Raw genomic sequence first — 22811 nt, 5'->3', positions numbered from 1 at the left:
ACGGCTATGGTGACTTTACTTGGTGTCCATATGCGCCACCCGATGAACGAACATTAGGTATTTACTAAAAAAAAGAAGATTCATAACAAAATAACTAATAACGTTTTCAATTGATTTATACATTAAATTCCAGAAAATAAGTTTCATATTAGTCCATAGTAATTTCGATTGTAACACCATTATTATAACTATATGAATAAACGTCTTGTCCTTGCTTATAATATATTTATATTATAAGTTTAGTTAATACGACTAATAGTTAATAACACTAATAGTTTAAAAATATATATACTGTATCCCATATCAATGATGAATAATCATGCATCTCCGAAATATTCTTTTGCTGTCCAGCAATGATTGTCCAATAACGAATAAGCTTATACCTATATAATGTTTGAGGCTTTCACGGTTGTTTTTTATCGTAGTAGATTTTTGGGTTTCCACCGTGTGTCCTTTTTCCTTCTTTACTCGATGTTTCGGGCTCGTTGCAGAGGCCATTATCAAGAGATGATATGTTTTATGATGAATATTACGGTATCTGTGGTCGTAACGATTGACACATTACTCTGAGCAACGTTTGCTCTTAACTAATCGGATTCCTTTTGACATTCTTAGAGCAACGTTTACATTCATATACATACACTACATTTTCATCAAAAAACATATCATCTCTTGATAATGCCTTCTGCAACGAGCGCGAAACGTCGAGTAAAGCAGGAAGAGGGGCACACCGTAGAAACCCAAAAATCTACTGCGATAAAATTACATATATTGTTTTGTGAAATAATCAGTTAGAAGTGTGTAATGAATATTTTATTATATGTATATAAATGTGACCTTCCCCCTCCCAAATGTATATATATATATATAATTTGGCCCTTTTAAAATAAATGATGGTAATCATTGCTGTACCTATGTTTTATATTATTATTGCGTGTGCTACCTACCTACTTAGTTCAGAACAAAATAAATCGGTTCAGTGAAAGTTGAACCATACAAGACCGGTCACATGTAAATTGCACATAACCATTGCCGACTCAAGTGGAAAGCCGATACATTCACAACGACTGGTCCTACTTTTTTCGCCCATCCCGTTGTTGTATATGGATGACCTGTCAGTGTTCTATAGATAGAGTACTCAGACTGATGCGTCTATCGTGTTCACACAGGGAATGGTTTGATTTGGATAGATGAGTTACATGATAAATAATACACTAGCATGAACACACCTTCTACAAATGAAATGCATATTTTCAATGCTACATATTTTTTGGAAGTCGATATAACCACCGGTTATTGTGTGAAGGACTAGTCTGACATTGACAGCTGTTGAATAACAGGAATGTACATTATTTATAAATAACACTGATAGTGAATATATTTGATATGAGAATTTTTTATAATTCATTTTGAAACGAGGAAGGGTGAATCAATATGTCAAGCAATCTGGGATCTGATTTTGACAGCTGAACAGTGGACCACTCGCGCTGGTGGCGCGTGGCGCTGACATAACATAATTCGCCGTATCACAGTCAAGTTAATTATGAACTGTCGCAACTTCCGGATATAGATGACCACAATAGCATTGAGATCAAAAACTTACGCGTTGTTAGCGGGATAAAAATGACATTTCAGTATTATTTCTATCAAGTACAAATTTTTTGATCGTTTAAGCTAGTCAAGTCAAGTTTATAGGATTCAACAGAAAATTTAAAAACGTTGTACTTATATAAAAAATTCTTATCTTATAATTATTTTTCTTTATAATAATTTTTCATATTATGTTGTAAACGTCTTAAATTTATAATTTGTAATGTACACAATATGTTTAAAAAAATGAAATCAATGCAGGGACCGCTGAAGAGATAATTACTTCTTTAATATTTAAGGAAGTATTAATTTATTCTTTTTTTAAAATCTGATATGAATTAAAGTTTTTTTTTTATTTCTTTCAATTCTTTCATAATGACTTGATTCTGGTCTATTGTTACTTTCATTTGTTCCATCACAAGTTTAAAACTGTCTTTAATGACAGTTAGATCTTCTGTAGATTCACTTTTACTATCTGTAGCAACGATAAGACTTTCCTTTGTAACAGTTAAACTGTTTGTGTTACGTTTCAAAGTCTCCAAAAGGGATTCTATGTGATTATTTCTCAAACGATCTCTTCTTGGTGTTGGTTCAGCTATAGAACTATTGGCGAGAGGAATATTTGATTTGTTTGTTTTGTAAGGTTTGTGAATTTTGCTGAGTTCCCTGACCGGTTGATTAGGTACCGGACTGGATACGGGACTTTCCATCAGAGTATCTTCATCGCTAGAGACGTCCGAAGGATTATCTACGTTGATGGCATCTGCAACCTATAATCAAGAAACAGTGACCCTAATAATTTTTTTTTTTTTTTTTTTATGACCCTAATAATTGCTTTTATATTTATGTGCAGGCGCGCACAGAGGGGATGTTTTAGGGTCAGGACCAACCGCCTCTCAGAAACGGAGTCGGAAATTTCGATATTTAGACTTGACATCGGATTAAGTACATATACTAGAAAAAAAATTAAGGCTGTCCGATATAATATAGACCGTATGCATCAAGCACAAAGAAATTACCATTATGCCGCATTTTAGAGGGAATGTCACACATTCAAGTTGCAATTACCCACTCAATAAGATGATTTTGAGACTTTTGGCAGTAGCCCCACGATTATCTAGATAAATGGAGCATAGCCCCCCACAATGGTGGGCTAACAGGGCTCTAGCCTGGGGGCCCGGGGTCAAGGTGGCTTCGGCGTGGCGGGTCGACCTGATAAGTAAGAAAAACACACATTTGCTCCAATTTTGTGTTGTGTGAAGCAAATTTTAATTATTGTGTTTCGATATTCGCTAACTTCATAATTCAAATGGGTTTTTAATAAGTAAAAAAAAATCGATTAAAATACACTGAATACCCTTAATTTTACCAGTCAATTGGAAAACGCTTTTGTAGAAAGTCACACTATCTTTAACTCTAGCGATATGCAGGGAGGCCCGCCAAAGATACTGGCCTGGGGGCCCACTTCAGAATGTGGGGGGCATGAATGGAGTATTACTTATTTTTACTCTTCGTATGGAACTCGTAGTTGAGGATGATTTGGCTGTCAGGTTGGCCCTGCTCCTCTCAGCAGTTTACGACGCGCAAAACCTGTGGCCACTGGGAGACCCGTGGCATTCATAAATTGGTGCAACTAGCTCACAAGAACTCGTGAAGGTGAGCACCTTTAGTTATACCTGCGGGCCAGGTGTTTATGACATTTTGTTGTAATGAAAATATCTGGCACCCGGGCGACAGCCACCTGGTTAAAATATAAATATGGAGACCAGAAAGAGGTGTGTTGTTACTTACAACATGCGGTCGGTCCTCTTCGATATGTGCTCGAATCAGCGCTGGTTTCAACAGGACCCTGATTCTTTTCTGCGACTCAGTCAGCTGACACGATGCTGGAATACGTTTGCCGGCATGTTTCTTATTGATAATATTCATCTTTATCAGAGTTTTCCTCCGTATGTCTTGCCATGACTAAAAACAATACACCAATGCAAGTTACAAAATCAAACAAAGCGACCCCGTTTGAATTCGGCTTGGTTGTTAATAATTAAAATGAGTACTCTTCTAAGCGATGCAGCGTAGGTCAAAATGGAGCTTTTGTTCTATTTTCAAAGCATGATCCTGGAAATTCCTTAAACGTTGTCGATAATCTATTTATATAATTTTGAAGCCTTATTATCATTTATATTTATTATAATAATTATAATAACAATGAATGACAGATCGCATTGTATACAAAATTGCAGGTCAATAGTCTTCAAGAATAAGCATAACGTTTAATGTAAATACATATATAATTGGATAGGTCGGGCTTTTATGCGTCACAATATATAATATTATCGCACTGACCTCATCAGGCGACGGGGGTAGCCGCTCCGCGAACCTTGGATTTTGATCGATTTACAATGCTTGAGACCACTGTAGCGAGAGAATGCCTGATCTGATCGGAGCGATTCTACTGTCAATTTGTTATTAATAAACTAAGTAACACAGTTACAAACAATTTCATTTCTACCCACAAAAATGACTGTACCTAATAAGAAGCAAAAACTGGGTGGATCTTGTAGTAGTAATTCTGGCAGACAGTTTCAAAATTGGTGGACCGAAATGTATGGCGTGATTGAAAAAGTGCTAAAGCTATATCTAGAATATCATGATTTTTTAAATAGATATTTTGATTTATTAATCTTGTCACGGCACTTCAGACAGTTAAAAATAATAGTTAGAAAATTTTGGCACGCGTACCTACGTAAAAAGGTTCGCCAACTCAGCTATAGGACAATCATAGACAGCATGGGGAGAGATAGGACCAATCGTTGTCGTAAAGTTTACAAAGTATTGGCTAGTATCTCTAGAGGGCAGTGAGCGAACGCATCGTGTTTCATGGAAAACTACCAGTTTTTCAAAAGACGGCCCACATGCTCAGCGTAGGTCAAAATGGAGCTTTTATGGTATTTTCAGAGCATAACCCTGGACATTCCTTAAGCGTTGTTGATAATCTATTTATGTAAATTTGAAGCCTTATTATCCGTTATGTTTATTTTAAACATTTGATGACTATATAATGTATTTTTATTACATAAAATAGTATTCTTTTAAACCTCCCAATCTGATGTTTTAGAATATAGTCATATTTCAATACGTCCATGTGCAGTGGTGTTAAGTTTTTTTTAGATTTATTAATTTTTAAACGAATTTACAAAACCATTAGTAAAATTAATGTTTACATTATATAGTCACCATTATTTACGACAAAAAAATATATTTTATAATCTTTGTGATCCCAAATTGACAAGAATTAGGCATTTAAATATTCAAAAACGGGCATGATTAACACATTTGAAGATAATTCTAAAGATACTGATTATAAGCTTTGTCTTTGACCATTCAAATGTGATAAACATAAGAAAAAATATTGCTTTATAATAATTATTGACCTAATAAGGTAGTATTTTTTTAAAATACGCCATTTCTATTGGCATTTCTCAGTGGTTAAGCTACAACATACGGCCGTTGCCATAAATTTACAAACGATAAATGAAGTAGGTATTAACATAATAAGTAAGAGCATATTAACGCGCGTGTTTGAACATGAACCTGACCGAATTTGTTTTTTTTTTTAGTTTAAGTTAGTTAAACACGCGCGTTAACATGATATTACTTTTTACTTCAGTTATAGTTTGTCAATTTATGGCTACGGGCGTATGTTGTAGCTTAACCACTGGGAAATGCCAATAGAAATGGCGTATTTTGACCTACGCTGAGCATTTGGGCCCTTAAATATGTTTTGTATTCGTTCCTTCATACGCCGCTTGTGATGTGCTGCCTCTATGCAAAGCATAACCTACCTACCTCCATGAGACGACCATGGGCATAAGAATTGCTTTTACCTACCTTTCTCCATTGCATGGGGGATTTCTTATACCCCGTAGTGTTAAGCGTGGCGGCAGCTTTCTCCCAGAGCTGAAAAGTTTCCCCAGTGAGTCCCACCAGCATGGGATGGTCTGAAACAAACATACTTTTATTATGTGACGTTGCAGAGGCATATAAAAACAAATTTTGCTTTGGTTTCTTCAGACTTCGACAGACTGAGTTCATCGACAAATAACAAAATACCTATCTGTATTTATTAAAAAAAACATTAAATACCTACTCATTACCACACGATGGCCAAGCGGGTTAAGCGTCGGCCTATAATAGCGTCGTGGGTTCCAGGTTCTTATCCTGGGTCTGACAGGTACAACTATTGTTTTTCAATTTGTGTGTGAGTCAGGTAATAGGTTGAGCAAAAGTGGCTGACATCCATTACTCGTAAAAACAAAATCTGTTAACACAAACCTCCACCGTGTGGAGGCCCATATTATTTTATTAGGATCGGAGTACCCTTACTTCTTCTTAGTCGTATACTCATGGCTGAGGATCGTGACCACATTTAAATGTTATCCTTTGAGCGACCAAGACTTTCCATCTTTCTCGATCTTCCGCTTTTCTCAGGGCAGAATGGATGGTGCCCCCAGTCAGCTCTTTTACTTGGTCGCTACAGCGCGCAGACGCTCTTCATCTGCTTCGCCTTTCCTGGAGGCCACCAAAACCATCAGTATCTCCAGTTTGTCCGGTCCGTGCCTGACAATATGTCAAAAAAACTGCAGAATTCGTCTCAGACATATTCCCGAGAGCCATTTCTTTATTTGCAGTCTCTGGATGATCGACATTCGGCGCCAACACCATATCTCAAAGGCATCATTTGCTTTCCTTTCTCTTGCCTTCAGGGTCCACAACTTGACTCCGTATAAAAATATCGAGAACACTAATGTCTGCACAAGCACAATTTTTGTGGCAATCGCAATTCCCCGATTTTTCCATATAGTGGTAAGACGTGTCATCGCATTTTTTGCAATCTATGTGCGCCTTCTTATTTCCGCTTCACATCCGCCCATTCCACTGATGGTCGATCCCAGATATACAAACTCGTCGACTGTTTCTAGGTTTTGGACTGTACTTGCTGTTTGTAGAACCATTAACTTGGTCTTATTCCTATTAAAAGGAGGCCGCATTTGCGACTTTCTTCCTATACCCGGTGTAGCAGCTCTGTGAGTTCTCTTTGATCAGCAGCGATTAGTGTGGTATCATCTGCGACTCTTCAGTTGTTTATTTTATGGCGACCAATTGTTATTCCACCTTGCCAATGATCTAGGGCTCTTCGCATTATATGCAGTGACGTCCCTAGACAAAATGCCTCCCTTGTGCAGTGTTGAAATGTCACCCCATTTTTCATACAGTATTTTGTATCACGTCAAAGGGCAATGGAAGTAAACTAGACATCGCGAACTCGACAAAAAATACAGTCTTTTTAAACCTTTTATGTTAATTAATACATTTTGTTTCCAACCAGTGAGCTGATTTTTTTTAATGGAAAGGTATTTTCGTAATTATTAAGTTTAGGTAGCTAATTCTGTATATTATACCTAATGATTCTCCTCGATTTTCCGCCCTTCGAGTAACTGCCACCCCTAAGCGACGCTCAATCTGCCTACTCCCACGGGACATCACTGATTATATGCTCTGCTTTACCCTTACATAGCTAACAACAGGGAACTTGTTCTGTAGTTAAAAAATTATTAATTCAACACTTTCACAACACATTTATAATGAAAAGAAGAGGTAAATCAAACTCGTCGAGAACAAAAACAATAATACACGAAAAATAAAAAAAAACAAATGAGTACCTACCTACACAGCGCATCACTTAAAACCATATGGCTAAAAACTATACCAATTTTATTTATAACATGATCCGATTGAAAATTAATTATCAGAAGAGGTTATAATAATTATTATTATTGGGTAGTAGGTAGGTACTTACAATAAGTCAAGAAATAATGCGATTTCTTTAAAGTATGTGTTTTGAATACAATAAGTAGTTACACAGTGACATACCTTCAATGTACGTGATAAGTTCATCTTTAACGGCATGTGACATTCCCCTTTTATTAAATCTGTTCATTTTTTTTAAATTCGTCATAATTTTAGACTCACCTATGTCCATGGACTAATAATATACTATTTACTAGCTGGGTCTAAGAAAAAATTAATGATTTCATTTCAACTTTGACGTTTAAGTAGTCAGTACATAAAATTTGTCTATGGGCACCATAATGTCAAATAACTTTATTTTTATTTGCAGCACAGCTTTAGTCAAATAAATTAATAATGTTTTTTTTAGCTTAAATTAGAGGATTTTCACAATAAAATAAGATGAAAGTTAAAATTTATTTCCTGTGTGCTGTATAATAAATGGCAGGAATATTTTTAGTCATCAAATACCTAATTTAATACTACGGTAGTGGGCATACCTGTAAATTCATAATTTATTGCGACTTAAAATACTTACAAAATTAATTTTAAATTTTGGTGCAAATGCCAAATCTTATTAGTGTGATGATCAACGACATTGCACGGTGCCTACCAGCGCTCGAAATGGAAAAATTTACGAACCGGAGCGGTTGACAGTTTCTGAAGATATTCACCAAGTTATCAAATTGTATGTGTTTTTTATAAAAATAAGTGTATTAGATTTTCTATTATATGGCCTACCTAGCTCATTCGGTCAAATTATTTTTTCCACGAGACGGAGCGATAATTTTAACCGATTTCACGAACAGGAACGGCGCTCCGGTGCTTTCCGGTCCATTTCGAGCCCTGGTGCCTACTAATCTCTTTGGCGTTGATAGTGAAACGAACGTCAAACGTTGACCAAAATTATTGACAAGAAAATATAAAGTGAATGCTACCAGTTGAATAAAAATAAACCCGATTGGAATGTAAATGTTATTAAGAGCATACTTCAGTTAACGACAAATAATTTTCAACTATAGGTGCGACGAAATTTCGGACTCGCTGGCAATCGGAGAGCGAAAGCGAGCTGTGAACACGTAAATTTGTGTCGTGATGGCGACGAGAGTATTAATTCTTAAATCGTGTAAAGATGACTAAAAACGTTACCATTTACTTGAAAAAGAAAACAATGTTCAAAACATGTCATGTCAATGAATATATTATTATTGTTACTAATAGAACAATAAACAGAACATTAAATGGACACATGTTTAATTTTTATGACAAATTATATTTCATTTGGCACGTGTCATTTACACAATCCACGCATTGTCTAATCACGATCTTTTTAGACCGTGCCCCAGCTGAGTTATAGCCTTAATAAAAATATTAGGTTTAATATGCAATTTATAGAGAAGTCTGTATGCAAAAACTATTCTTTACTGGTGAAGAAAACGCTTGGCAAGAATTTCAGTGATGTAATAATAATTGGTAAAATTTTTAAGTTAAGTACTTCTATCAGATAAAATTTTAGTCGTTTCATAGGTATAGACCCATTTTCGAGAGATGTCTTTATACCTATTCTTTTTAATACTACAACAAACCATGAGGGCCGATAACAGTAGTGTAGTTAGTAATAGAAGGGTACATAACAATCAAAAACACCCAGACTTTGAGAAAATCCCAAAAATATAATGTGACCTCACCATGGTCGAACCCGGAGTCCCTGAATGAAACGCCAGACTCTTACGCACTCGACTACGAAAGTTTATCAAAGCCAATAAGCTCAACAGCAGCCATTTTTAATATCATGTTTTGTCCAATGGCAGATATAAATATCAATAATTTTGTGCTTCATTAATTATTGAGGTTTTTACCCCTGTATCTTATTATTTTTAGTAATTTATTCATGTAAATGTTACCATTATGGGATTGATTTTGTTAGGTCACCTAGGCCACAAGTGAAACATGTGTTAATACTTGATTTATTTTTTTAATTTGGTTCGGTTATAAAATACATATCGTCGCTATAGGATTGGTTTGTCGAATATCCGTTTTTGTCAAAATCGACCTTTAATGCATAATGATTTTTTGTATCTAAATGGACCACAACCATCATTTTCTTTAAATTACATTGTAATAAATACAAATCATTCATATGCTGTAAAAACAACAATTTAAATATAGGATAATGCAATTGATTGTTCGTCTCCTGAACATTTGACATTTGGTCTATTCGACAAACCAATCCTACAGCGACAATATGATAATTTATCAACTTACGAGTTACAGCGCAGGACAACTTTGTATAATCTTGTTAGTTACCTACTAACTTAATTTATAATTATTTAATTTCAGGTATCTACAACAGACAAACACACCATAAATTTTTAATTTATATTCACACAATCTACTGAGAATTGTGTTTCCACGAAACCTGCATTCGAACATTAGTGGTTTTAGACTGTGACGCTGACAGGTTTGCAGGTAACCTTGTTTTTTTACGCTTCGATTATTATTTAAATTAGAATTAACTAAAATGTCGATACTTTCTATTGAAGCAACAGGAAGGGAAACTGTCACTGCTCTCAAAAGCTGTAATAGTTTTATTCGTTTCTCCATCCGCCGTTTACTATGGGCGCTCCTATGCACCGCATGGCCTGCCTACCCAACGACACGTCACTCTTTATCGATTGTTCCTTTTGTGGTCTTTGCGCGTTATGCCCAATGCTTATAGTTTTAGGATTTTTGTTCCATTCCATCCATCATGTGGGCCCTTGAACGCGTTGGTTAAACACACGCTCATATATATTAGTGCAAAAACTGCGCAAAGTATTTCGCTCAAGTATTTAGATACTTCTGTGGCTGCCGTTAAATTCCATTGTTAATTGCTACGAGCAATAACATAATAGATTTGTTTTGTTCAATTATCGCATTCATTTGTTCAATGATGAGTTTTAAATTGTCCATTATGACACTTAGGTCTTCAGTCGACGCATTTAAACTCTCGGTTGTTTCACTCAAATTCATCTTAGCTACGTTTAAATCTCTTCTCAAACGCTCTAAAGTCTCCAAAAGTGATTCCACATGACCGTTTTTCACTTGGGGACTCTTTTCAGCGGTAGAAACACGAGTATGAGTCAATTTTGATCTGCTGCTAGCTTCGGATGTAGGTGGAACAGGTGCTGGACTGTTGTCAGTTATTTCTTTAGATTCCTCTTCATCATCGCTTGAAGAATTTGAAGAACTGTCCGAGCGAGTATCATTTGCATTAACCTGTAAAAATGTATATTAATTATTCAAATCTAATCGGTTAATATGTTATAAGCCATTAACGTATTATAAACAAACATAGAAAATCAACAGACATGCTGAATTGGTGGTGGACTGAAGTCGGTTATTTCTTCGGATTCCTTTTCATCATCGCTTGAAGTATTTGAGGAACTGTCCAAGTGAGTAGCATAAGTAGTTATCTGTAAAATAATAAACTTATTAATATCTATTCTTCATCATTTAAAAACATCTTAGAAACACACCCATTGGAAAATATCTGGAAAAATATGTGTTGGGAGGGACTTGGACATGGACAATAAAGTTCACAACATTTATGTAGGTACTTGTCTAGATGATTTATTTTACAAAAATCATTGTAGTGTACTTTCTATCAATTTGTTTCTAATATTAACATCTATATGAAATGGTTCCATGACAAAACAGAACATGCTAAAACTGAACATGACAAAACAGAACAGTGACAAAGCAGAACAACGATAAATATAACTATGACCTTTCAGGAAAAATATAAATTTAATGTTGAAATCGTCCTATCTCGTTGTGTTTATGTTTTATGTATTATGCTGATTTTCTAATTTGATAAGTTTGATGATTTTTAATAGCACAGATTTTCAATACGCCATAAAAAATCAAATTAAAAACCTAACTTCTGCATTCCTGATCGCTAGAGAGCCTCAAATAAACGGGACTAAACTTGATGTTGCCGGCAAGCTTAGGATATCTCATCTTATTCAATATAATATGTTCAAAAAGATTGGGTGACTAGGTACAACGAAATAATGACCTAACCCAATCTAACCTAACCTAAATAGATTCCACAAAAATTAATGTTTCATTTTTCCCCTGTCTGTTCTGTTTTGTGATTTTCTGTTTTGTCATGTTCTGTTTTGTCACTGTTCTGTTTTGTCATGTTCTGTTTTGTCCGGTTCTGTTCGACATGGATTGAGCTGCACAAAGAGTGCCGGGAGACATAGTCTGCCGTCATTGATGTTATCTGTCAATCTTTGGTTTCGATGGGAGTTCAGTGAAGGCAATAACCTCTTGGTGATTTTTGATAAAATGCCAAGCGACCTGATGGTGTCCCGATGATTCTACGGAGGGAAGGCAAATGTACAGTTTGGGATGTCACTGTGGTTGATACATTCGCAGCATCTTACATGAACAAAGCAGTTGAATCGTCAAGATCTTATATACTTTATTAATTCACGAAAACAATATTATATTCGTGTAAATATATCTAGATATTTTTTTAATTTTAATTAAAATATTCATTTAATACTTTGAACGCGGAAGACGCAAACGGCGCGTAATGACCAGGTGGCCGATCGATGTAATTAACGTGCATTTCAAAGGTGCTAATTAAAAAATCATTATCTACTCAGCAGCGAATGAGTTAATAAAAGAAATAGTAGGTATTTATCTGTATCCATAGGCATTTGAGCATAGTTTTATAATAGGGTAATATTTATATTCATACGTTGATTTTTATTTGTCCAATCGCTGAGCGATATGCCAACTTACTGTCACTTCATCCGCTTATCGACCTCTATCACATTGCATACTCTTGTCTGCTTCCTTGTCCATTCGTTTATTTTGTGATCTTTACGCATTATGTCCAACGTACATCTTTACATGCACGTTGCGCTATTTGTAATTTTTGGATTTTTCCTATATTAAGAGTCCATGTTTCACTTGCATATATGTGAGGGTTGGTAGCGCATATTGGTTACTATACTTTATGCTTAAGACAAAATGGTAGGTCAATTTTGAAGATACTAAAATAATGTGTTTATATAAATAATTATTACTTTGTCTTACCCTCGTAATTATGAATAGAATATATTTGCGAAGATTGGAAGGAGCTAGGGTAGGACTTCATTCAGCAGTGGATAAACCCCAACTGATGATAATGACACTTTGTACCCGCATATTGTACAGTCCATTAGATGGGTACACAGGATAGACAGATTCACTTACGTCATGCGTTGGCGTGACGTTCTTCATTGTCAATGCATGCTGACCACAATGTGTATCCACCGGAAGTTGTAATTTTTGACTGCAATCGGTAAATGGTTCTGGTTCAACATCTAGACATTCTTGCTTCAGGTTTGATATAATCTGGAAACAAAACAAAATAGTTAGTACGACACCAAACGAGATTCGAATGTCGTCGTGAATTTGTGCCGATGTGTATTAATTTATAGGCTATGTGTGTCCTATCTAATTGCGACGAAGTTAACTAATAAATGTTTTTATAATTCTCATTGAAGTGCCTTCTAACTTTCATTGATTTTTTCTACTGGTTACATATTGCTCGCAGGTGTTTTCAAATTATGTATGTTTAATAAAGAATGTTACATTCCTAAAACATGCGAATATATTATACAGAGCACTGAGAATGAAAATATGTATTACTTGAAACTTTTCTGTTTGTTCTTTCTCCATATTTCCTCGATGTTTCGGACTCATGGCAGAGGCCATTCTCAATCGTACTTTGTAGCAGATTGTTTTCTATGGTGCTACTTAAGTGAATGGGTGTACGCAAAGACCTGACAACAATCATTATTAACCGGTTCTATGCCTTCAGTGAGTTTTCTCTCTCGTCCGAATTTAAACTCAAATTACTAGCTACTCTCAATTGATTTGCATAATCTAAAAAATTAAACACACAGTGGCATCTGTTTGAATAATTATGAAATGCTAAGCCACAAATTATCTGTATTACAGCGATTTTAGTAAGAAATTCGATCTACATTCAACATATGTGTCGTTAAAAATCTGCGGCCTGTCAGATACTGCCATAGTTATATCGTGAGGCATAGAAAAGGTTAAACAACAACTGAAACACAACAATCGCAAAGAAAGTGACCAAATTACGGAATACATAGGTACGTCAAAACGTAATGAAACATGTGGCCAACAGAGCATGGATTTGCGGATATTCATATTGCATAACTTTTGCCGAAAATAAATTAACGATCGGCAGAAAAGATATTTTGAAATACTTAAAAAATGTGATTCGAACTCACGTAGTCTTTTGTGCAGGTGAGTGCTTTTATCTTTTGAGTTATCGATCCTTCTATGATTCTTGCAAATGATTACTAATGACGACGCTTATCTGAGGTAAGTTTTGCATATTCAGCCAAATGGAAGGCAACCAACTTTGTAATTAATCAAGGTAAATGCAGTTACATAATATAATAGTTTCATGTAATGGATCTACCAAGTAATCGCCAGGCAGTGCGAAGGGTGAAGGTAGGATGTTAAGATTCGACATAAATAGTCCACACTAAATTTTGTCAGTCAAACGTAGTTGTTTACGTTGAACTAAGACTACAATATATGTAGAAAGTGTTTGTTTGTTTTTAAAATTCAATTAAACAGTGCGTATCAGATAATAGCCAAAAAATAGTCGTTGAAGTATCTATAAAATATCTAAAATTATGCCATTAAGCCAAACATAAATATAGATATTTTGGTACTGTTCGGTTATCAGGAATACAGCGGAAAACACATTTTGAAAATATCCGATAAACTGGATTATTTGTTAGGTTAACCTAACCAAATCTAACCTAACCCAACTTAACCTAACCTAGACTAACCCAAACTAACAAATAATCCAGTTTATCGGCTATTTTCAAAATGTGTTTTCCGCTGTATTCCTGATAACCGAACAGTACCGATATTTTTTATCGATTTTATTGTTTGATATAGGCTAGGTTTAATAAATTTAAAAAACTAACCAACGCCATCTGTAAAATATGTATTCTTAATTCAACATAAACAAATAAGTATGACAGATAAAATGTGTGCACTATTTTTGTTCTATCGCCCAAAACAAATGTAAACCACTATGGTTTGGTTAGACAGGGTTTACTTAATTGAATTTTAAAAACGAACCAGCACCATTTGCAAATTGGTTCTTAGTTCAATGTAAACAAATAATAAGTATGATTAACAAAGTTTCGTCTCTGTTCTGGCAGAACACACTAACTGGAGAATACTAGTTTTGAGTAATTTGACTTTGAAGTTGTTAAAAATTTGAAATAATGGCATATCATGTGAGTTTATTATGTAATAGTAAAAAGGATGACTTTAAAATAAAGACTGTTTATTTATTAAGAAGGTTTCCAGACGGTAAAGTTTGAAATAAGGAACATTTTGGTACTAACTCAATATGTCATTTTTTCGAACTAGTGTCTTCTGCCAGAACAGTGACGGTTTAATGTAGCACTATTTCTGTTGAATCTTAATTAATACTTTTATTAAAATTAATTTTTGATTTGATTGCTCGGTAACAAACCTTATGTTCTTCGATATCACAAATACTTTCAGGACAGGTCAGCAATTCTGCCATCGGCGTCTCTGCATTATCTCCCTCGTTTTCGGTCATGGCCAATGGATCTGAAATCTACAAAAGCAAGAAGACAGTAATTTCCAACCTTTTTTGTTTGCCAGAGCCTTTGAGATATTTTTTTTAAATCTAGTGGGACCCTTACTCGGCTGACACATTAAGCAGTGCGTAGTTACATAGCTTAGCAGAGAGCCGACAGTAAGCGGACTAAAAATGCCGTTCCTTACTATTTTAATCTCAGATGCTATCTAAATTCATTACCTACCACAATATAATATGACGTGTAACTAACGTAAACAGATAATATATATGCTTAGACTTTTTAGCATATAAATTTTGCTTTGGTTATAAAATCAGCCACATTCAAGCTTTCAAGTGTTTTACTACTAAAATTATATAAGTATATGTCAAATTATTGTCAAATTTGGTTTTCAACAATTTTTTTACTCAAATAAATTTATGATTTGATTGCTCGGTAACAAACCTTACAGTCTTCGACATCAGAAATACTTCCAGGACTTGTCGGCGTTTCTTCCACTGGCGTCTCCGTATTATTTTCCTCAGTTTTAGTCATGGTCAATGGATCTGAAATCTGCAAAAGATAGAAATCTATAAAGGCATAAAAAATGACAAACGTTTATTGCACACTTATTTGTATAGACATTCAAATATATGGCTGTCATTGGAGGCTCCATCTTGCCAGAAAACTTCTGGCATGCTTCTTAAATTATATTATCGTTCATACGATGCACATGACCTAGCCAGCATTCTCCGAATCCTAATTGATTGAATTGCACTGAAGCATTGCTTTGTCCTTTAAAAATATTCAAGAGTTAATGTCCAAGATACTAAGGTGTAAGTGAGCGCAAGCTTTATCAAAATTGTCTGAAACATGCTTTTGGAAATAACTGAAAAATTACGTCTTGCGTCGGTCTGTCTTCGATAATCCCTGGCACAGTTAGAGACGCTGTTGATACAACCTCTACTCTGTGAAGGCACGAATAACTTACCTTGGGATCGAATATGGTAGTGACGAAGGGTGAGGGTAGGCTTGTCAAGATCCGACATAAACAGTGCAAACTAATCTTTGTCAGTCACACTTATTTGTATAGACATTCAAATATATGGCTGTCATTGGAGGCTCCATCTTGCCAGAAAACTTTTGGCATGCTTCTTAAATTACATTATCGTTCATACGGTGCACATGACCTAGCCAGCATTCTCCGAATCCTAATTGATTGAATTGCACTGAAGCATTGCTTTGTCCTTTAAAAATATTCAAGAGTTAATGTCCAAGATACTAAGGTGTAAGTGAGCGCAAGCTTTATCAAAATTGTCTGAAACATGCTTTTGGAAATAACTGAAAAATTACGTCTTGCGTCGGTCTGTCTTCGATAATCCCTGGCACAGTTAGAGACGCTGTTGATACAACCTCTACTCTGTGAAGGCACGAATAACTTACCTTGGGATCGAATATGGTAGTGACGAAGGGTGAGGGTAGGCTTGTCAAGATCCGACATAAACAGTGCAAACTAATCTTTGTCAGTCACACTTATTTGTATAGACATTCAAATATATGGCTGTCATTGGAGGCTCCATCTTGCCAGAAAACTTCTGGCATGCTTCTTAAATTATATTATCGTTCATACGATGCACATGACCTAGCCAGCATTCTCCGAATCCTAATTGATTGAATTGCACTGAAGCATTGCTTTGTCCTTTAAAAATATTCAAGAGTTAATGTCCAAGATACTAAGGTGTAAGTGAGCGCAAGCTTTATCAAAATTGTCTGAAACATGCTTTTGGAAATAACTGAAAAATTACGTCTTGCGTCGGTCTGTCTTCGATAATCCCTGGCACAGTTAGAGACGCTGTTGATACAACCTCTACTCTGTGAAGGCACGAATAACTTACCTTGGGATCGAATATGGTAGTGACGAAGGGTGAGGGTAGGCTTGTCAAGATCCGACATAAACAGTGCAAACTAATCTTTGTCAGTCACACTTATTTGTATAGACATTCAAATATATGGCTGTCATTGGAGGCTCCATCTTGCCAGAAAACTTCTGGCATGCTTCTTAAATTATATTATCGTTCATACGATGCACATGACCTAGCCAGCATTCTCCGAATCCTAATTGATTGAATTGCACTGAAGCATTGCTTTGTCCTTTAAAAATATTCAAGAGTTAATGTCCAAGATACTAAGGTGTAAGTGAGCGCAAGCTTTATCAAAATTGTCTGAAACATGCTTTTGGAAATAACTGAAAAATTACGTCTTGCGTCGGTCTGTCTTCGATAATCCCTGGCACAGTTAGAGACGCTGTTGATACAACCTCTACTCTGTGAAGGCACGAATAACTTACCTTGGGATCGAATATGGTAGTGACGAAGGGTGAGGGTAGGCTTGTCAAGATCCGACATAAACAGTGCAAACTAATCTTTGTCAGTCACACTTATTTGTATAGACATTCAAATATATGGCTGTCATTGGAGGCTCCATCTTGCCAGAAAACTTCTGGCATGCTTCTTAAATTATATTATCGTTCATACGATGCACATGACCTAGCCAGCATTCTCCGAATCCTAATTGATTGAATTGCACTGAAGCATTGCTTTGTCCTTTAAAAATATTCAAGAGTTAATGTCCAAGATACTAAGGTGTAAGTGAGCGCAAGCTTTATCAAAATTGTCTGAAACATGCTTTTGGAAATAACTGAAAAATTACGTCTTGCGTCGGTCTGTCTTCGATAATCCCTGGCACAGTTAGAGACGCTGTTGATACAACCTCTACTCTGTGAAGGCACGAATAACTTACCTTGGGATCGAATATGGTAGTGACGAAGGGTGAGGGTAGGCTTGTCAAGATCCGACATAAACAGTGCAAACTAATCTTTGTCAGTCACACTTATTTGTATAGACATTCAAATATATGGCTGTCATTGGAGGCTCCATCTTGCCAGAAAACTTCTGGCATGCTTCTTAAATTATATTATCGTTCATACGATGCACATGACCTAGCCAGCATTCTCCGAATCCTAATTGATTGAATTGCACTGAAGCATTGCTTTGTCCTTTAAAAATATTCAAGAGTTAATGTCCAAGATACTAAGGTGTAAGTGAGCGCAAGCTTTATCAAAATTGTCTGAAACATGCTTTTGGAAATAACTGAAAAATTACGTCTTGCGTCGGTCTGTCTTCGATAATCCCTGGCACAGTTAGAGACGCTGTTGATACAACCTCTACTCTGTGAAGGCACGAATAACTTACCTTGGGATCGAATATGGTAGTGACGAAGGGTGAGGGTAGGCTTGTCAAGATCCGACATAAACAGTGCAAACTAATCTTTGTCAGTCACACTTATTTGTATAGACATTCAAATATATGGCTGTCATTGGAGGCTCCATCTTGCCAGAAAACTTTTGGCATGCTTCTTAAATTACATTATCGTTCATACGGTGCACATGACCTAGCCAGCATTCTCCGAATCCTAATTGATTGAATTGCACTGAAGCATTGCTTTGTCCTTTAAAAATATTCAAGAGTTAATGTCCAAGATACTAAGGTGTAAGTGAGCGCAAGCTTTATCAAAATTGTCTGAAACATGCTTTTGGAAATAACTGAAAAATTACGTCTTGCGTCGGTCTGTCTTCGATAATCCCTGGCACAGTTAGAGACGCTGTTGATACAACCTCTACTCTGTGAAGGCACGAATAACTTACCTTGGGATCGAATATGGTAGTGACGAAGGGTGAGGGTAGGCTTGTCAAGATCCGACATAAACAGTGCAAACTAATCTTTGTCAGTCACACTTATTTGTATAGACATTCAAATATATGGCTGTCATTGGAGGCTCCATCTTGCCAGAAAACTTTTGGCATGCTTCTTAAATTACATTATCGTTCATACGGTGCACATGACCTAGCCAGCATTCTCCGAATCCTAATTGATTGAATTGCACTGAAGCATTGCTTTGTCCTTTAAAAATATTCAAGAGTTAATGTCCAAGATACTAAGGTGTAAGTGAGCGCAAGCTTTATCAAAATTGTCTGAAACATGCTTTTGGAAATAACTGAAAAATTACGTCTTGCGTCGGTCTGTCTTCGATAATCCCTGGCACAGTTAGAGACGCTGTTGATACAACCTCTACTCTGTGAAGGCACGAATAACTTACCTTGGGATCGAATATGGTAGTGACGAAGGGTGAGGGTAGGCTTGTCAAGATCCGACATAAACAGTGCAAACTAATCTTTGTCAGTCACACTTATTTGTATAGACATTCAAATATATGGCTGTCATTGGAGGCTCCATCTTGCCAGAAAACTTCTGGCATGCTTCTTAAATTATATTATCGTTCATACGATGCACATGACCTAGCCAGCATTCTCCGAATCCTAATTGATTGAATTGCACTGAAGCATTGCTTTGTCCTTTAAAAATATTCAAGAGTTAATGTCCAAGATACTAAGGTGTAAGTGAGCGCAAGCTTTATCAAAATTGTCTGAAACATGCTTTTGGAAATAACTGAAAAATTACGTCTTGCGTCGGTCTGTCTTCGATAATCCCTGGCACAGTTAGAGACGCTGTTGATACAACCTCTACTCTGTGAAGGCACGAATAACTTACCTTGGGATCGAATATGGTAGTGACGAAGGGTGAGGGTAGGCTTGTCAAGATCCGACATAAACAGTGCAAACTAATCTTTGTCAGTCACACTTATTTGTATAGACATTCAAATATATGGCTGTCATTGGAGGCTCCATCTTGCCAGAAAACTTTTGGCATGCTTCTTAAATTACATTATCGTTCATACGGTGCACATGACCTAGCCAGCATTCTCCGAATCCTAATTGATTGAATTGCACTGAAGCATTGCTTTGTCCTTTAAAAATATTCAAGAGTTAATGTCCAAGATACTAAGGTGTAAGTGAGCGCAAGCTTTATCAAAATTGTCTGAAACATGCTTTTGGAAATAACTGAAAAATTACGTCTTGCGTCGGTCTGTCTTCGATAATCCCTGGCACAGTTAGAGACGCTGTTGATACAACCTCTACTCTGTGAAGGCACGAATAACTTACCTTGGGATCGAATATGGTAGTGACGAAGGGTGAGGGTAGGCTTGTCAAGATCCGACATAAACAGTGCAAACTAATCTTTGTCAGTCACACTTATTTGTATAGACATTCAAATATATGGCTGTCATTGGAGGCTCCATCTTGCCAGAAAACTTCTGGCATGCTTCTTAAATTATATTATCGTTCATACGATGCACATGACCTAGCCAGCATTCTCCGAATCCTAATTGATTGAATTGCACTGAAGCATTGCTTTGTCCTTTAAAAATATTCAAGAGTTAATGTCCAAGATACTAAGGTGTAAGTGAGCGCAAGCTTTATCAAAATTGTCTGAAACATGCTTTTGGAAATAACTGAAAAATTACGTCTTGCGTCGGTCTGTCTTCGATAATCCCTGGCACAGTTAGAGACGCTGTTGATACAACCTCTACTCTGTGAAGGCACGAATAACTTACCTTGGGATCGAATATGGTAGTGACGAAGGGTGAGGGTAGGCTTGTCAAGATCCGACATAAACAGTGCAAACTAATCTTTGTCAGTCACACTTATTTGTATAGACATTCAAATATATGGCTGTCATTGGAGGCTCCATCTTGCCAGAAAACTTTTGGCATGCTTCTTAAATTACATTATCGTTCATACGGTGCACATGACCTAGCCAGCATTCTCCGAATCCTAATTGATTGAATTGCACTGAAGCATTGCTTTGTCCTTTAAAAATATTCAAGAGTTAATGTCCAAGATACTAAGGTGTAAGTGAGCGCAAGCTTTATCAAAATTGTCTGAAACATGCTTTTGGAAATAACTGAAAAATTACGTCTTGCGTCGGTCTGTCTTCGATAATCCCTGGCACAGTTAGAGACGCTGTTGATACAACCTCTACTCTGTGAAGGCACGAATAACTTACCTTGGGATCGAATATGGTAGTGACGAAGGGTGAGGGTAGGCTTGTCAAGATCCGACATAAACAGTGCAAACTAATCTTTGTCAGTCACACTTATTTGTATAGACATTCAAATATATGGCTGTCATTGGAGGCTCCATCTTGCCAGAAAACTTCTGGCATGCTTCTTAAATTATATTATCGTTCATACGATGCACATGACCTAGCCAGCATTCTCCGAATCCTAATTGATTGAATTGCACTGAAGCATTGCTTTGTCCTTTAAAAATATTCAAGAGTTAATGTCCAAGATACTAAGGTGTAAGTGAGCGCAAGCTTTATCAAAATTGTCTGAAACATGCTTTTGGAAATAACTGAAAAATTACGTCTTGCGTCGGTCTGTCTTCGATAATCCCTGGCACAGTTAGAGACGCTGTTGATACAACCTCTACTCTGTGAAGGCACGAATAACTTACCTTGGGATCGAATATGGTAGTGACGAAGGGTGAGGGTAGGCTTGTCAAGATCCGACATAAACAGTGCAAACTAATCTTTGTCAGTCACACTTATTTGTATAGACATTCAAATATATGGCTGTCATTGGAGGCTCCATCTTGCCAGAAAACTTCTGGCATGCTTCTTAAATTATATTATCGTTCATACGATGCACATGACCTAGCCAGCATTCTCCGAATCCTAATTGATTGAATTGCACTGAAGCATTGCTTTGTCCTTTAAAAATATTCAAGAGTTAATGTCCAAGATACTAAGGTGTAAGTGAGCGCAAGCTTTATCAAAATTGTCTGAAACATGCTTTTGGAAATAACTGAAAAATTACGTCTTGCGTCGGTCTGTCTTCGATAATCCCTGGCACAGTTAGAGACGCTGTTGATACAACCTCTACTCTGTGAAGGCACGAATAACTTACCTTGGGATCGAATATGGTAGTGACGAAGGGTGAGGGTAGGCTTGTCAAGATCCGACATAAACAGTGCAAACTAATCTTTGTCAGTCACACTTATTTGTATAGACATTCAAATATATGGCTGTCATTGGAGGCTCCATCTTGCCAGAAAACTTTTGGCATGCTTCTTAAATTACATTATCGTTCATACGGTGCACATGACCTAGCCAGCATTCTCCGAATCCTAATTGATTGAATTGCACTGAAGCATTGCTTTGTCCTTTAAAAATATTCAAGAGTTAATGTCCAAGATACTAAGGTGTAAGTGAGCGCAAGCTTTATCAAAATTGTCTGAAACATGCTTTTGGAAATAACTGAAAAATTACGTCTTGCGTCGGTCTGTCTTCGATAATCCCTGGCACAGTTAGAGACGCTGTTGATACAACCTCTACTCTGTGAAGGCACGAATAACTTACCTTGGGATCGAATATGGTAGTGACGAAGGGTGAGGGTAGGCTTGTCAAGATCCGACATAAACAGTGCAAACTAATCTTTGTCAGTCACACTTATTTGTATAGACATTCAAATATATGGCTGTCATTGGAGGCTCCATCTTGCCAGAAAACTTTTGGCATGCTTCTTAAATTACATTATCGTTCATACGGTGCACATGACCTAGCCAGCATTCTCCGAATCCTAATTGATTGAATTGCACTGAAGCATTGCTTTGTCCTTTAAAAATATTCAAGAGTTAATGTCCAAGATACTAAGGTGTAAGTGAGCGCAAGCTTTATCAAAATTGTCTGAAACATGCTTTTGGAAATAACTGAAAAATTACGTCTTGCGTCGGTCTGTCTTCGATAATCCCTGGCACAGTTAGAG

The 22811-nt window shown here is 36.4% G+C and overlaps 2 protein-coding genes across 3 annotated transcripts in view; both read right to left on the bottom strand.

The window, feature by feature from the left end:
* Positions 1-1778: 1778 nt before the first annotated feature.
* LOC147076721 (uncharacterized) lies at positions 1779-7736 on the bottom strand. 2 transcript variants are annotated; one of them, XM_085940418.1, is made up of 4 exons: positions 7522-7736; positions 5479-5588; positions 3382-3555; positions 1779-2360 (listed from the first exon to the last, which is right to left on the bottom strand). In XM_085940418.1, the coding sequence occupies exons 1-4, from the start codon at positions 7628-7630 to the stop codon at positions 1929-1931; spliced, it is 825 nt and encodes a 274-aa protein (XP_085796544.1). In that variant the 5' UTR covers positions 7631-7736; the 3' UTR covers positions 1779-1928. The 2 variants fall into 2 exon arrangements, with proteins under 2 accessions (XP_085796544.1, XP_085796545.1); XM_085940419.1 differs by having other exon boundaries at positions 1790-2360; positions 7621-7709.
* Positions 7737-9395: 1659 nt separating this feature from the next.
* Positions 9396-22811, bottom strand: part of LOC147076720 (uncharacterized) — a 32180-nt gene continuing 18764 nt past the window's right edge. Inside the window, exons 4-8 of the mRNA XM_085940416.1 lie at positions 15552-15659; positions 15017-15124; positions 12691-12831; positions 10788-10892; positions 9396-10695 (exon numbers count right to left, since the gene is read on the bottom strand). Of these exons, the coding sequence (XP_085796542.1) occupies positions 10291-10695; positions 10788-10892; positions 12691-12831; positions 15017-15124; positions 15552-15659 (867 nt within the window). The 3' untranslated portion in view covers positions 9396-10290. The remainder of the gene's footprint in view (positions 10696-10787; positions 10893-12690; positions 12832-15016; positions 15125-15551; positions 15660-22811) is intronic.

Source organism: Rhyacophila brunnea, unplaced genomic scaffold, assembly GCF_057557595.1.
Source record: "Rhyacophila brunnea isolate RB1 unplaced genomic scaffold, BYU_Rbru_1.0 scaffold_13, whole genome shotgun sequence".
NCBI classification, from domain to species: Eukaryota; Metazoa; Arthropoda; class Insecta; order Trichoptera; family Rhyacophilidae; genus Rhyacophila; species Rhyacophila brunnea.
Note: the sequence above shows the minus strand (reverse complement) of the source record. Positions and strands in the feature narration are given on the sequence as shown.